This window comes from Triticum dicoccoides, chromosome 3B, assembly GCF_002162155.2.
Source record: "Triticum dicoccoides isolate Atlit2015 ecotype Zavitan chromosome 3B, WEW_v2.0, whole genome shotgun sequence".
In the NCBI taxonomy this organism is placed as follows: domain Eukaryota; kingdom Viridiplantae; phylum Streptophyta; class Magnoliopsida; order Poales; family Poaceae; genus Triticum; species Triticum dicoccoides.
In genome coordinates, this window is record NC_041385.1 from 432,530,686 (window position 1) to 432,546,406 (window position 15,721).

General features: G+C 47.0%; 1 protein-coding gene across 1 annotated transcript; it reads right to left on the reverse strand.

Moving 5' to 3' along the window:
- Positions 1-13,297: 13,297 nt before the first annotated feature.
- LOC119281344 (transcription factor MYB21-like) lies at positions 13,298-14,354 on the reverse strand. Its single transcript, XM_037561872.1, has 2 exons — positions 14,141-14,354; positions 13,298-14,018 (listed from the first exon to the last, which is right to left on the reverse strand). Exons 1-2 carry the CDS (start codon positions 14,277-14,279, stop codon positions 13,516-13,518), a joined length of 642 nt encoding a protein of 213 aa, XP_037417769.1. The 5' UTR covers positions 14,280-14,354; the 3' UTR covers positions 13,298-13,515.
- Positions 14,355-15,721: the final 1,367 nt, after the last annotated feature.

Sequence of the window (15,721 nt, forward strand, 5' to 3'; positions counted from 1 at the left end):
TGCACTCTTCCAGCTCCTGGGACAGTTGGGTATTCTTTTCTGTAAGATCCTGCATAACAAATGATTCTTAAATCAGTTATTTTAACTGTTTCAAGTCTCGGGGGCTACTGACATATATAACCATCAAATTTTCTCACCCGTATGTCTTTTACATACTGCTCTGTGGCTCTGGCTAGACCATTTTGAGCGGCACGGAGGTACGCATCTCCCGTATTGAAGGCATCTAACGCCTCTTGGGAGAAACAAGCGTCACGAAGAACTGTCTGGCGACGCCTGTGGTTCATGGCACTCTCCACCTTGGAATTGGTGGCAGACAGCCCGTCCGCATCCTCTGTCGGAGGAGTGTCCGGTGCACGCCTCGTGCTCGCCTCCGCTTCCGGAACCGGCCTTGGAGCCTGGCTGGTGGAGGCGCGATTGGCAGCCTCTCCAGATATAGCCCGGTGAGCGCTCTTTTTCCTGAAGAGAGCACGAGCATCAGTATGCCTCGAGGTAATAAAACCTGGGAATAAAATGGCACGCCATACCGTTGCGCCGGCGTCTCAATCCGGACCGCACTTCTTTTCAGCCTGTTGGGCTTGATGCCCCTTGTTGGCTAGCCACCGCAGGCTCGGCCCTCTGCCTCAAGAACTTCCCCTACAAAAATGCCATTGGTATACGGTGATCAAAAATAAGCACGGGTGGATCATCTTAAAAGTACTGGGACTTCGGTCTCCGTTACTTGTGAGGCTGGAAGTAGTCCGGGATAATCAGTCGTAATGGCTACCAAGGCATTGTCCTTGCTCAATTGATGAAACACCCCATCGATCAGCTCCATAGATAAGTCCGGGTCCTCTTGGGAGTCCGGGTCGAAGGACCGTTCCGGGTCCTCGGGTTGTGGAGGGGGGCTGTTTATCTCCTTTACAGCCTGGCGTAGCTCCTGCGTTGAAATTGCTAGACTGAATACTTAACTATGGGAATATGAAACGGATGGACGAGCGAAAGTGTCCTCTTACCCAGCTTGGAGGATTGTACATAGAAAATCCGCCCCGTGGGTTGACGCGGAGGAATTCCTCCTCTTCTCCCTTGTACAAAGCGGACAAGGTCTTTATTAGAGCGGCAGCCGAATCCGGCCCCTTGCGGCCGCACCGGGTGGCGTCATCCTCCCCGTTGAAATCCCACATGGGGTGGCCTCTATACTGAAGCGGCTGCACCCCCTGCATAATGCATGTGGCCATGACCTTGATCATGGTCAGTTCGGAATGAGCTAACAACCTTATCCGGTTCATCAGGTAAAGGATGTCCTTGTCATTTTCCTTCTGAGGGCTCCGTGGACGCCAACTTAGGCGCTTCTTCAAAGGAGCATTGTCGAACTCAGGGAGGCCGATCCGAGCAGGGTCCGGCAGGGGGACATCTTCTATATAAAACCATTCTGAAGGCCAGTCTTCGGATGCCTTCTTTGGGGTTCCGGATAGATATCCGGTCCCGGCGATGCGCCATAGTTCGGCTCCGCCCACTTGATATATCGACCCCTCTTGAGAATGGGGCACAAGGCAGAACAGCTTCTTCCACAGCGCGAAATGAGCCTCGATGCCCAAAAACAGCTCGCAAAGGGCTACGAAGCCCGCAATATGCAATATGGGGGCAGGTGTAAGGTTGTGCAACTGGAGGCCGTAGAACTCCAGGAGCCCCTGGAGAAATGGATGAATTGGAAATCCGAGACCTCTTATCAAATAAGGGACAAGGCATACCCGCTCTCCTTTGGAGGGATTGGGGACGCTCTCCGCCAGCTCTCCGCCATTATAGGTGGCAAGCTCGGCTCGAACCGGGACCATGTAGGCTGGGGGGAGAAACCCCTTGGCTTGGAGCGCCACTAGCTCGTTGTGTGGGACGGAGCATCTCTCCCAATCTCCAGGCTGAGGACTGGGGGGCGAGAGGAGGAGCTGTGTCGACCGGCCATGATGGAATGGATCTCTGTCGAATGCGCTCCGATGAATGCTCGCGGAGGGAAGATGGTGTGGTTCGGATCTGAATCCCCGTCTCTTTTATAGGCAGCTCATTTGCGCAGCTAGGGGGGTAAATGAAAAAACACCCTGGCTTTTCGCATTCGTTTGACATGTGGAAGATGGCCATTATTGGGCACAGAAGCCAAGGAGCGCAACATTCACCAAGAGCCGGACACTATTCAACAGGTATATGGAGTTTGGAGAAGAACCCGCCTTGCAATGCCGAAGACAAATCTGCGTGCCGGACTCATCATCATTGAAGCCTGGTTCGGGGGCTACTGAGGGAGTCCCGGATTAGGGGGTGCCCAGGTATCCGTACAATAACCTTTGGCCGGACTCCTGGACTATGAAGATACAAGATTGAAGACTTCGTCCCGTGTCCGGATGGGACTTTCCTTGGCGTGGAAGGCAAGCTTGGCGATAAGGATATGTAGATATCCTCCCATTGTAACTGACTCTGTGTAACCCTAGCCCTCTCCGGTGTCTATATAAACCGGAGGGTTTTAGCCCGTACGACGAACAACAATCATACCATAGGCTAGCTTCTAGGGTTTAGCCTCTCTGATCTCGTGGTAGATCTACTCTTGTACTACCCATATCATCAATATTAATCAAGCAGGAGTAGGTTTTTACCTCCATCGAGAGGGCCCGAACCTGGGTAAAAACATTGTGTCCCTTGTCTCCTGTTACCATCCGCCTAGACGCACAGTTCGGGACCCCCTACCCAAGATCCGCCGGTTTTTACACCGACACCCACCATGGCGCCTCCGCACTCCGCTTGCTGGCCGCTAACGATCTTCGGCTTCATGCAGAAGATTAGTAGCCACAAGCCGAAGTGAGGCTTGATGCGGAGGAAGGCCTCGCACACGACGATGAACGCCGAGATGTTGAGGACGAAGTTTGGGGCTAGATCATGGAAGTCCAGCCCATAGTAAAACATAAGCCTGCGGACGAAGGGATGAAGTGGAAACCCCAGTCCATGGATGAAGTGGGCAAGGAACACAACCCTATCGTGGGGTCCCAGAGTCGGAATGATCTGCCCTGCATCCGGCAGCTGGTGCGCAATATCTGCGGCCAAGTATCCGGCCGCCCGGAGTTTCGTGATATGCTTCTCCTTCACGGTGGAGGCCACCCACTTGCCCCCTGCTCTGGACATGTTTGTCTGTGCAGAGAAGGTGTGAACTAGGGCGCTGGAGCTCGAGGGAGAAAGAATGGATAAGCAGAGGAGGAAGAAGGCGTGGGTAAAAATGGGGAAATCCTTATCCCTTTATAGAGGCGACGAAGACGGAGCGCCTCCCCACTTGCCCGTTGAAGAGCGATTATTTCCCAAGCATCGCGATTGATGGTGCGGTTGGGTTACCCATACCCGTATTAATCGGAATCCCGTGATAAGGGGACATGATCTCTGTTTTGACAAGACGTGCCGAGGAAACTGCCTCGCAATATGAGCTGTGGCTGGTTGTGGAAAAACCGATTCGAATGATGACTCGGCCGTAGTATCGTGTCACGTTGTGTGAAGATCGTTAGGAGATTACATTTGTGGAATATCGTTCTATCTATGGTGGTATGGGAAGATCATCTTGCAGATCCGGACACGATCTAGGTGTTCGATAATTACTTTGGAGTATTCGGAGATGGAACCTGCCTTGCAATGCCGGAGACAAACTGCGCACCGGACTCATCGTCGTTGAAGCCTGGTTCAGGGGCTACTAAGGGAGTCCTGGATTAGGGGGTATCCGGACAGCCGGACTATATACTTTGGCCGGACTGTTAGACTATGAAGATACAAGACTCAAGACTTCGTCCCGTGACCGGATGGGATGCTCCTTTGCGTGGAAGACAAGCTTGGCGATCCGGATATTAGATTTCCTTCTTTGTAACCGACTCTGTGTAAACCCTAGCCCCCTCTGGTGTCTATATAAACTGGAGGGTTTAGTCGGCATGAGGACGATCACAACAATCATAATCATAATTGGCTAGCTCTTAGGGTTTAGCCTCTACGATCTCATGGTAGATCAACTCTTGTAATACTCATATCATCAAGATCAATCAAGCAGGAAGTAGGGTTTTACCTCCATCGAGAGGGCCCGAACCTGGGTAAACATTGTGTCCCTTGCCTCCTGTTACCATTAGCCTTAGACGCACAGATCGGGACCCCCTACCCGAGATCCGCCGGTTTTGACACCGACAGTCCCTAACTCCGGAATTGGCTATAAGCCAAAATAATCCAAGATAGTATCCATACATACAGTCAAAGTTTAGAACTTGATAGACCCTCTAAAAGACTTAAAGTCTGATGTGTAGTGATGGATCTATAGATTAACAAAATATAAATGTTTTATATTGCTTGACTTGTTACAAATAGTCTATGAAAAGATCAAGGAGTTAATTATGACGAGATTTTCTCATCATAATAATACTTAAAGTCACTTCGGATTAAACTAGCAATTACTAAATATTTTAGTTATGAGATATAACATATGGATGTCAAAATGATTCCCATGAGATGGAAATAGAACCAAGGTTGTATATTTGATATGGTCCAAGGTATTTTTCTCAATCCAGAGGATGCTAGTAAGTGTGCAAACTTCAAGAGATCCTGTAATGATCTGAAGCAAGCATAGTGGAGTTGGAATTTTTGTTTTGATGAATTGATCAAATAGTATGATTTCATCAATGGAAGAAAATATGCTTGTATCTACACAAAAGTACGTGTGAGCATGATATATTTTCTAAACACTATGTGTGCATGACGCTTGTTGATTGGAAATTATATAAATTTCCTGACACGGATTAAGACTTTATTGAAACTAGTTCAGTAAATTACTTAGGCAATATAGTCCTTGTATTTGGCATTATAATCTATGGAGATAGTAGTGTCTAATAAGGGGTTAGCCAAAATACATATTGAGAAAGTACTAAAACACTTTAGTATGAAAAATGCCAAGAAGAGTTTCTTGTCTAATTCACATGGAAGGAGTTCTTATCAAGAACCAGTATCTTGAAATAGTGATGAGTGAAATACATGATTTGGATGACACTTGTGTTAATTCCATAATATGTAAATAACCAGATATGTCCAAGTACTCCAAGTAAGTTGTGAGTAAAGTTACCACAATGGTCAAATTGTTGATCATAGGACAAAATGAAAATATCATAAGTATTAAACGACATGTTTCTCGCGTACGGAGATATTACTATAAGGAGTTACATCAATATATGCTTGATGTAAGTAGTACATCGACAAAATCTTCAATTGGTGCTCCAAGCAAATTTCAATTTAAATTAAATGATTTATGGTGGCACAATAATTTGGAATTGGTCCAAGAAAGTTATTGTGGTGAATTCTATAACAGAAAGCTAAGTATATTGTCGCTTTAGAAGCAACAATAGAGGGTGATGAATCAAAGGTTCCCTTATGAACTTGGTATGGTTTCTAGATGATTGTACAAATAGAACATTGTTCTTAAATAGTGGTTCTATAGCTCAATCTAAAGAATCAAAGGTCTTACCGGTGATTCAATATATACTAAGCTTGTTTCACACAAATTATGAATTTATGTGAAAGCATGACAGATGCATTGAAATGCAAATGATACACATGGATTTGCAGTTATCAAATTCGATAGGATGAAATCTATACCACAAGCAAAGCATGGACTGACACCGGATTGCCACTGGTGTAAAAGTTAAAAGTGATAACTAGATTATTGACTTTAGTGCAAGTGGGAGACTGTTGGAAATATGCCCTAGAGGCAATAATATTTGTATTATTATATTTCCATATTCATAGTGAAGACTTTATATTCTATGTTATAACTGCTATGATCCTGGAATATGTGATTCAGTGGAAAACTCATATGCATGTGTGGAATGATAAGCAGTAAATAAATCGTTCCTAGTCTCGCCTCTAAGACTAGCTCATGTGTTGTTGGTGATCACATTTTCTGGATATTAGGATATCATTAAGTGTAATGATAGTCCTAAAACAACATTGAGATTATGACGTTGGAAGAACGATCATATTGAATCAACCCAATCTTTTTTGTTATGAATTGAGTTAATATCGTCTGCATTCTGTTGTAATAACACGGAATGTTAATGTGTGATATTGATCCTTAGACCATAACTGTATCATGGTCACTCTTACCATACGATGGGCTTTGGCATTGCGCAAACGTCATCTGTTACACGGTGATCATAACGACAACTTACAGGTTCATCAGAAAGTTTTACAAGTGGCCAAATAGACCGAGAGTGGGATTTTCTCCTCTGACGATGGAAATATATTCTTAGAGCCCTCTCGGTGTGACGACATCAATCATCGCCTGGCCAGACAGACGTGTATTCATCACGGGGATGCCGAAACACAATAACGAGAAAGACGATCAAAACCGGTACAAGGATTTTCGTATAGTGAGCATGGTGACGACTCAGGAGGATGTCGATGCATCCTGGGTTTTGTGAAGTATCATGAAGAAAGGGGAACATCACATGATAACCAAAGGTTCACTCGATTATCATTCGTACTCACAGGGAACAATATGGACGTCCATGGTCCCGCTGTCGATTATTGAACGAATGATTTCGTCCATGTCTGTGAGTTACCAAACCTACGAGGTCACAAGATTAAAGCACTCATGATATGATGAGTGTTAGTAGGATGGGAGTCATGATAACATATTTGTGGATATTTCATGAATATTTGGAATAGTTCCGAGAGGATCCGGAAGCGTTTCGGTGTCTCCGAAAGGGTCTCGGTGAGTATCGGGTAATACCGATAAATTATATATGGGTAGATTTTTTCCAGAGATGTTAAAATATATATAATGGTATAGAAGTATTTATAACATTTTATATTTAATTTAAATATCAATGGGCCTAAAAAGGCCAAGAGGTGGAAGGCAACTTGGGCCAAAAAGGCCCAAGTGGGCAAGCGCCTCCCTTCCCTAAGGAAGGGGGTCGAATTGGAGGGGGGGAGGAGTCCAGCTCCTTTCCCTACCCTTGTGGCACCCATCCTCCCCCCTCCAACCTATATATACTAGAGGATTTCCACCCTTTGGACATACAAGTTTTGGTGCCTCCTCTAGTTTTCTAGTTCTAGTTCTAGTTGGCCCTAGTTGACTAATTGGAGCTAGGCTAATATTCTTGTCCTCATAATTAGAAGCCCAGTGTGGTTCTAATCTCCTCCCTCTAATTCTCCAGTGACGATTAGCTCTAGACGGCGAAGCGCTGCCGGATCATGAAGGTTGCATGCTCTCAACCAAGTAGAGAGGTCGTGCTTTCGGTCTTCGGTTCGAGGTACTGCTCGTGGGCGGTTGATACGTCTCCAATGTATCTATAATTTTTTATTGTTCCATGATATTATATTATTTGTTTTGGATGTTTTATGTGCATTATTATGCTATTTCATATTATTTTTGGGACTAACTTATTAACCTAGAGCCCAGTGCCAGATTCTGTTTTTCCCTTGTTTTTGAGTTTCGCAGAAAAGGAATACCAAACGGAGTCCAAACGGAATAAAACTTCACAATGATTTTTCTTGGACCCTAAGACACCCAGAGGACTTGGAGTCCAAGCCAGAAGAGCCGCGAGGCGGCGACAAGAGTGGAGGGCACGCCCTAGGGGAGGGGGGCGCCCCCTGCCTTGTGCCCCCTAGGGGATCCCCGACCTACCTCTTTGTCCTATATATTCACATATATTCCAGAACCCTCAGAAGCATCCATGAAATACTTTTCCACCGCCGCAGGTCTCTGACCTCGTTAGATCCCATCTGGGGGCCTTTTCTGGTACTCTGCCGGAGGAGGATTCTATCATGGAGAGCTTCTACATCAACCCTATTGCCCTACTGATGAAGCATGAGTAGTTTACCTCAGACCTACGGGTCCATAGCTAGTATCTAGATTGATTCTTCTCTCTCTTTGATTCTCAATACCATGTTCTCCTCGATGTTATTGGAGATCTATCCGATTTAATATTCTTTTGCGGTGTGTTTGTCGAGATCCTATGAATTGTGGATTTATGATCAGCTTATCTGTGAATATTATTTGAATCTTCTATGAATTCTTATATGCATGATTTGATATCTTTGTATTTCTCTTTGAATTATCGGTTTGGTTTGGCCAACTAGATTGGTTTTTCTTGCAATGGGAGAGGTGCTTAGCTTTGGGTTCAGTCTTGCGTGATTTCACCCAGTGACAAAGTAGGGGTAGCGAGACACGTATTGAATTGTTGCCATCGAGGATAAAAAGATGGGGTTTTCATCATATTGCTTGAGTTAATTCCTCTACATAATGTGATCTTACTTAAGGCGTTACTCTATTCTTTATGAACTTAATACTCTAGATGCATGCTGGATAGCGGTCGATGTGTGGAGTAATAGTAGTAGATGTAGGCAGGAGTTGGGCTACTTGACATGGACGTGATGCCTATATTTCATAATCTTTTCCTTGGAAATCATCATAACTTTGCGCTTTTCTATCAATTGCTCGACAATAATTTGTTCACCCATCATATTATTTGCCTTCATGAGAGAAGCCTCTAGTGAAACCTATGGCCCCCGGGGTCTATTTTCCATCATACTTATTTCCGATCTACTATATTGCAATCTTTTATTTTCAGATCTATAAACCAAAAAACCCAAAAATATTTAGTTGCCTTTTTATTTCTATCTAACTCTATCAGATCTCACATTTGCAATTGACCATGAAGGGATTCACAACCCCTTTATCGCGTTGGGTGCAAGTGTTTGATTGTTTGTGCAGGAGCATCGATTCGGGACTTGCTTGTACCTCCTACTGGATTGATACCTTGGTTCTCTAACTAAGGGAAATACTTATCTCTACTTTGTTGCATCACCCCTTCCTCTTCAAGGGAAAAACCAACGCAAGCTCAAGAAGTAGCAGTGGTACGAGGGATCGTTCACTGATGGTTTGATGGACTCCAAGTATGATCTATAACGACACGTTCTTTTCTGCTGCAACTCGGTTTCGCTAACGATCGTGATCCCAACCCATTATGCATCTTCATGTTGATCTTGGGTGATCGTAGGTGCAAATTTCTTTGTTTTCTACTATGTTTCCCAACAAGGACAAGGGCCACGACACCTCGGTTGGGCTGGATGCCAGCTGATCACCTGCCTGAAGGTGATCGGGGTGTCCAACCACCTGCTGTCCGAGGTTATCACGTGACTAATGTGGTTTATTTCTTAGAGATCTCTTTTCCACTAGTTCCTTGATGGGTGAGTCTCATGGATCATTAAGTTCTCATACTCCTCGGACTACTGTTCCGCCCAGCTTGGTATGTTTCCTCGGCATTTCTGGTTTCTGAGGTTGTCTAGGAGGTTTGTCCCTCCTTTTGCCACTTGCCTGACAACCCAACATGCTCAAAGCATGTGGGTTCAGTTTGTATTCAACGAGATAGAGTGGATTGTGCATGGTTCGTCCAAGATCGTGTCTAGCGCAGATTTGGGCCCTTGCTCTAGCTTCTTCTTCTTTCGTGCAGGCTGATTGACTTTCTTGTCAACTCTAGAGCATTTTCGGTGTCGGCTGAGACGCGTGCGCCTGTTGTTGCCGGAATCTTCTAATAGACCCCGGACCGAATCCCTTTGTTCTTTTTCTACTAGCCAGGCGTCTTCCATGACACAGTATCTCTATACGATGTCAAATAGCTCGAGGAGGGTTCTAACGTGTCTTCATGCCAAGATGTTAGAGATGCCTTCATCATGGCAATTGAAGCGAATTGTTGCTAAGGCGTCCGCATCACAACAATCTGGGATCTTAATTTTTACGAACAAGAATCTCATCCAAAACTGCTGGCCTGTCTCTTTAGGTTTTTGTGTGACATAAGCTAGGTCCTAGACGTCGGTCGGGCCTAAGTTATCAGGGCGGTACAATAAGTGGGGGTGGGTGGGAGAAAAAAAATCCGATTCCAGTCTGATCTGGCATCGGTCTCCTGAGAAAATCCTCTCGAGGATGGCTTGAAGGAGCCCTTGGGAAGGAATGTGCAAAACTTAATCAAGTTGCTTAGGTGAGAATTCAGATCCGAGCTCCAGGCTTGGTCCGACCAGTTGTGGTCGTGATCCTCGAGCATAGAACCGTCTTTTGGGTGGTGATTGTCTGAAGATCCTCGGCTAGATCCAAAGACGCAATGGGGGGTCCGATCCCCAAATCTGATTCGTCGGGCTTCGAGTCCTAACGGTGGGTAGGAGTTTCAAAGCGCTCTTGAGCCTCGGTTGAATCAAGGTTTTGATTTTCTGGCGTGATGGGCACGCCATCATGGATGTGATCGCTAAAAGATGCTTACATCGTTCCTTCGTGACCACACGACGGGACCCGCATGGGCCACCAATGTCGTTGCTAAAACGGCGGATCTCGGGTAGGGGTCCCGATCTGGTGATCTTGGCATGATGGTAACATGAAGAAAGAGGGACACAATAATCACCTCGGTTTGAGCCCTCTCGAAGAGGACAAACCCCACATCCTTCTTGTATTGTATTGATTGTGGATGGGGTACATGATGATCTACCTCGAGATCGTATGAATGAGTTCTAACCTCTAAAAACCGTAAAACTTGCCTCTACAGACTAAACCCCTCTGCTTATATAGGCACAAGGGGTATCTAGGGTTACAAGTATGTCGGCTACAAGTAGGGATAACATGTCGATCATTTGAATATGCCTTGAAGTGTACGCAAGGTCTTCGAAGGATTCCATCTTGAGTGCGCCGGGTGCCACAGCTGGCGTGGCCCATTCTTCAGTTGCCAGTGGGTCCTCGGCCGGCCCATGAATGGCAAGCCAAAGTCGTGTGCACCCTCAAATCTAGGACACCGTCAACCGGGGTGTCAGATGCGTATGTGGCGGCGGTTCGGACGCCCGCAAAGCTCCCCTGGTTTGCATCCAGCTTGCGGCATTTCGGACAACCGGACACGTCCTCCAACTGATGGCGTACCACGTTAGATGGTTTGCGGCACCAGAGCAGCTTAGTCCGGACGCTTGCGGGTCCGTGTTGGAGATGCCCTAAAAGCATCTACAACTAGACATGGAAAATTCCCCCCCCCCCTAAACGTTTGCAGACGCACCTGAACACGACCCTGGATAGTGCCAGACGGACCTCAAATATCCTATTGTAGAACCACACTCTGCATATCAAAACCTCAAATACATGCAAACTCATGCACATCGATCATACACATGAATACCAGACATAAATAATATTTGTTCATAGCGAACATACATAGTTCAAACATAAAACTTTATTTGAAGTGCACAATTCAAACATTAAACACATTGGGTTTCATTGTGGTTCCACATATTCTCCACCAAACCATTCAGTAGTTGCACGCACACCTTTTGATTTCGAAGATTCTGATGCATCTCCAGAAAATCCCAGAATATGACCTGCATCTTGTTTTGGGATGTGGACTTGTACTCCGAGCTTCTCATACTCATGAGTTTGGGCTGCCCCATCACCCTCTTCCTTGACAATCATATTGTGCAAAATGACACAACATGTCATCAAATGACACAAAGTATCTGATTCCCACATCAGTGCAGCTCCACGAACAATACCCCAACAAGCATGGAGCACTCTGAATGCTCTCTCCACATCCTTCCTAGTTGCTTCTTGCATTGTTGCAAAGTGACTTTGTTTGTTGCCATGGGGATCCGATATGGTCTTTGCAAACGCCGCCCACTGAGGATAGATACCGTCGGCAAGGTAGTACAACATGTTGTAGTTGTGTCCATTGACGATGTAGTTGCACGGTGGTGCTTCCCTATCACAAAGTCTCTTGCATAGCGGAGATCGCTGGAGCACATTGCTGTCATTGTGAGAACTAGACATGCCATAGAAAGCATGTCAAATCCTCAAGTCCCTTGATGTCACTGCTTCTAGTATGACGGTGGCCTCTTTGGTGTAACCTTGGTACATCCCGCAGAAACCTTTGGGGCAGTTCTTTCATTGCCAATCCATGCAATGAATTGACCTTGCATAAATGGAAAACTTCTTACCGCTCTAATAGCCATCGAACTTTCTGTACCTTGCAGAGTTGGTTCTCTCATATACTTCGCTCCAAACACCTTACCCACGGCACGGGCAAATATCGCAGTGGTACCAAGGCATGTGCTATCTCCCATCCGGACAATCTCACCAATGGCGTCGGCAGTGGTACCTAATGTAAGCACTCTTAGTGCAACCATGCATTTCTGCAAAGGAGAGAATGAGTGTTTTCCGCAATAATCATTTATGAGCCTGAAGTAGGGAACATGTGCCTCCATTCCCTCCACCATGCGCAAGAAGAAAGTATGAGCACACATGAGCGTCTACCAAAAATGTTCCAAGAAATGTTTTTCTGGGGTAAAGTAGTCCTTGTAGAGCAGTCGTGCGCCAGCGACCCTATCCCGGTTGAAAACTCTCCTCGCTTTGATCAAAACCTTATAGTTTAGATTGTGCTCCGCTTCCCTCTTCATTCGTTCTAGATGCTCATCATCATCTCAGCATCTTCGTCGTCCAAATCAAAGAAGTCCTTTTGAATTAACTCATCAAGCTCCTTGTCTTGATACTCCTCATCCGACGAACCCTCCACATCCATCGTTTTGCCTACAAAAGAATAAGAAAACTGCTCGAAAAATTTGTCGAACACACAGAAGGCAAGGTGTAATATGAGAAGAGTCGGACGTACCCCAACGGCATACGGGGCGGCAAGACTGGCAAGGACATCGCGGTGGTGGCAGCGATGAGGGGTTGGGACGGTGGTGGAGCTAGGGTGACGACGTAGCTAGGGGAGGGGCGGTGCCGACGAGGGAGAAAAGAGGAGAGGGAAAGGGTTGGTCGGGCTAGGCCTATGGGATTTGATTAAATTTGTGATGGGTCCTGTCTGTCGGATCCAATGTGACGGACGCGCCCAGGCATATCCGGGCCTCCCGGACATGGGCTGGATATGGGATAGATGGGTCGCGATTTTCTGACCGGTCACTGACGAGACCGTTTGCCCTAACGTATCACATATAAGGGGCATATAAGGGGCATTTGAGGAGCCCGGCCGTAGAAAAGTCCCGCCACACAAAATGTAGATATTGATTTTCTTAAGTAAAAGGATAGGACTAGGTAGGAAGGCTCTTTAATTTGCTCCTGACTTGGATGTCATGTTCTGTGCAGGCTAAGTAGTGTATAGTTAGCATGAAATGAGAAAGTGGACACGAGGGTGCAACGAGGAAGTCGCCAAATTTCCGGATTGAGAGCACGTTACAAACCTCTTGCTTGTCCGAAATTAAAATTGCACGTGCATTTGCTAGCACGTCCACCTGCACACTCATCGGAACAAACCATGGTTCATCTACTGCCTTGCTTACACCATGCATAATTGATCAAGTCCGCGTAATGCTTTTTCTCCGTCAAATAAACCGCGCTACTACTACTATTGTCCCAGTAGAGATATCAGCATATTTTACGCTCTGGAAAATACTAGCATGCATCCAAGCGCAGAACAATTCTGTGTGTCTAGCTAGTTGCAGGCTTGCAGCAGTGTGCCGAGTCTATAGTGCTTCGTACACTGGGTCTGAAAGCGGGAGAGTCTCCCAGAAATTGTCTGGGACGTTCCAAAAGTTACCGCCGAACTCAGACGGGCAGAAGCGCGCCGTCGGCGCGCCCACATCGACCGTTTCGTGGTGGTCGGTTGCGACCCAGCTCAGCTCGGGGTAAGGGAAGCTCGTCTGCGTGTACTCGTCTCCGACGGTGGAGCTGGCGTGGCTCGTCGACGCCGACGCCGACACGGACGTTGTCGCCTCGCTCGCGGGTTGCGCTGGAAGCTGGTTCTGGTGCGGTGCCTTCTTGTGTACCCTGGTCCTCCAGTAGTTCTTGACCTCGTTGTCGGTCCGGCCGGGGAGGTGCTTGGCGATCTCGGCCCACTTGTTCCCCAACCTCGAGTGGAGCTCCCGGATGACCATGTCCTCCTCCGGCGATATGCTGCCGCGCCGCAGTCCCGGCCTGAGGTAGTTGAGCCACCGCAGCCTGCAGCTCTTCCCGTTCCGGTTCAGACCTGACCGAATCGACACATCATCAGAAAGACGAAAAATCTTTGTAAGCTTCGAGATTCAACTCGCCTGGCAGCAATGCATTACAAATCTTGGAAAAGTAATCTTTGATCGAGTCTACTCTTACCAGCAGAGCGTGCGAGGTTGTCCCAAGAGCCTTCCCCGTGCTGGGAGATGTATCCGACGAGGATGAGGTCCTCCTCCAGCGTCCACGGACCCTTGCGCACTGCCGGCTCGCCGGCGCGGCCGCACATCATCCTGGCCATCCTAGTCAGGTTTTTTTTCTCTCGGGAACAACAGAGGAGTCCAGTGTTGTCCTCGGTGAAGCTGAGCAGGGCAGAGACGAGTGTTTGAATTTTGATCGATTGGAAGGCGTCGGTGTTTATATAGGCGCGCCGAGGGCGGCATTGGTAATACGTAGAAGGCACGTGCAGTGTATTACTAGATTAGAGCCACGTGCCCCTAAATTGCTGTTGGCTTGGCATATGCAACATTGCCATGTTTGGAGGAGGGCAAAGTCTGCTTTAGCTTTATTTTGATGTGCTTCCATTTGGGGAGGGCGAGCGCATGTGTAAACCAAACCCGAAACGATGGATCGCAAGTGCTACGAGTCCACAGTCGGGTTAACTAGAAGAAGAAACTTAATTAGAAGAAAGTTAAGCACATTCTTTCCTGTTCCACTTTCGCCTCACTGTTGCAATGCACACTCGACGGTGACAAGGACACGTACAGCTGTAACCCCGTCGCGTCCACCAAACCAAACCAAACCAGAGCAGAGGATAGATCTCATCTCATCATCCGAGTGAATGTGCGCTCTCGCTTTCCGTTGGCGATGGAACGATCGATGGATCGACAGACGGGGCCGAGTCGTTTCAATCACGCACGTGCGGTGCCGATGCTTGGCTCTCGCGGCGCCTGCTCGCCACTTGCTGCTTGCCCGAAATGGAAGTGATTCCCATCGGACTCGTCCCCGGAACTGGTTAGGCGACATGCCGGATTTGGGAGGGATCACCGTGGATTGATTGATAGATGTGCTCTGAGGCCGCTGCAGGCACGTTTTTCCGGTGGGAATAAAGAGTCACGTCGCTCGCGAAAGAGACTTCGCAGCTGAACTGAACATGGGCGAGTTGAGCGTAACTCAGATGGTTAGAATTCGTGTGCTAGAATCATCCTACTAGGTTTAAATTACTTGACTGGTGTACGCGTCTTTTCAGATTTTATTTCTGTCCTTCCTTCCGATGATATTCGTTTAGTAGGAGGAGAAGTTCCATCGATACAAAACGCTTTCCGACCCAACAACCTCAAGCCGTCAAGATTTCCTTACAACCACACCCCCTCCCCCCCAAACAAATCCTCAATCTTTCAAAAGGCGCCAAAAATACCCACGGGAAAGATGAGTGGCGTCAGGTGGTAGATAGTTTGCGCCAAGAGCACAAACTTAACTCAACTGACATGAGGTTTCCTCCCTCCCAAGGGACAGGGTTACACGCCACCTTGACCCCCAGATGTTTTTTTTCTCGAATATGTACGAGTGTGCATATCATATATTAAAGAAGGAAAGGCATAGAAAGCCTCCACTAGTCAATTACAAGTGTGGTGATTTCTCACACATATGTACACAACACTCCACCTAGTACACCTAGTACACATAAAACTACTACTCCCCACTAATCCACCTCGCTAAACCCGCAAACACGAAGTCAACATT

Bases quoted from the DNA above. Each gene is read 5' to 3' on its own strand.
- LOC119281344 (XM_037561872.1), bottom strand. From the start codon at position 14,279: ATGGCCAGGATGATGTGCGGCCGCGCCGGCGAGCCGGCAGTGCGCAAG. The intron at 14,019-14,140 runs GTAAGAGTAGAC...CGATTCGGTCAG, and splicing joins CAACCTCGCACGCTCTGCTG to GTCTGAACCGGAACGGGAAG.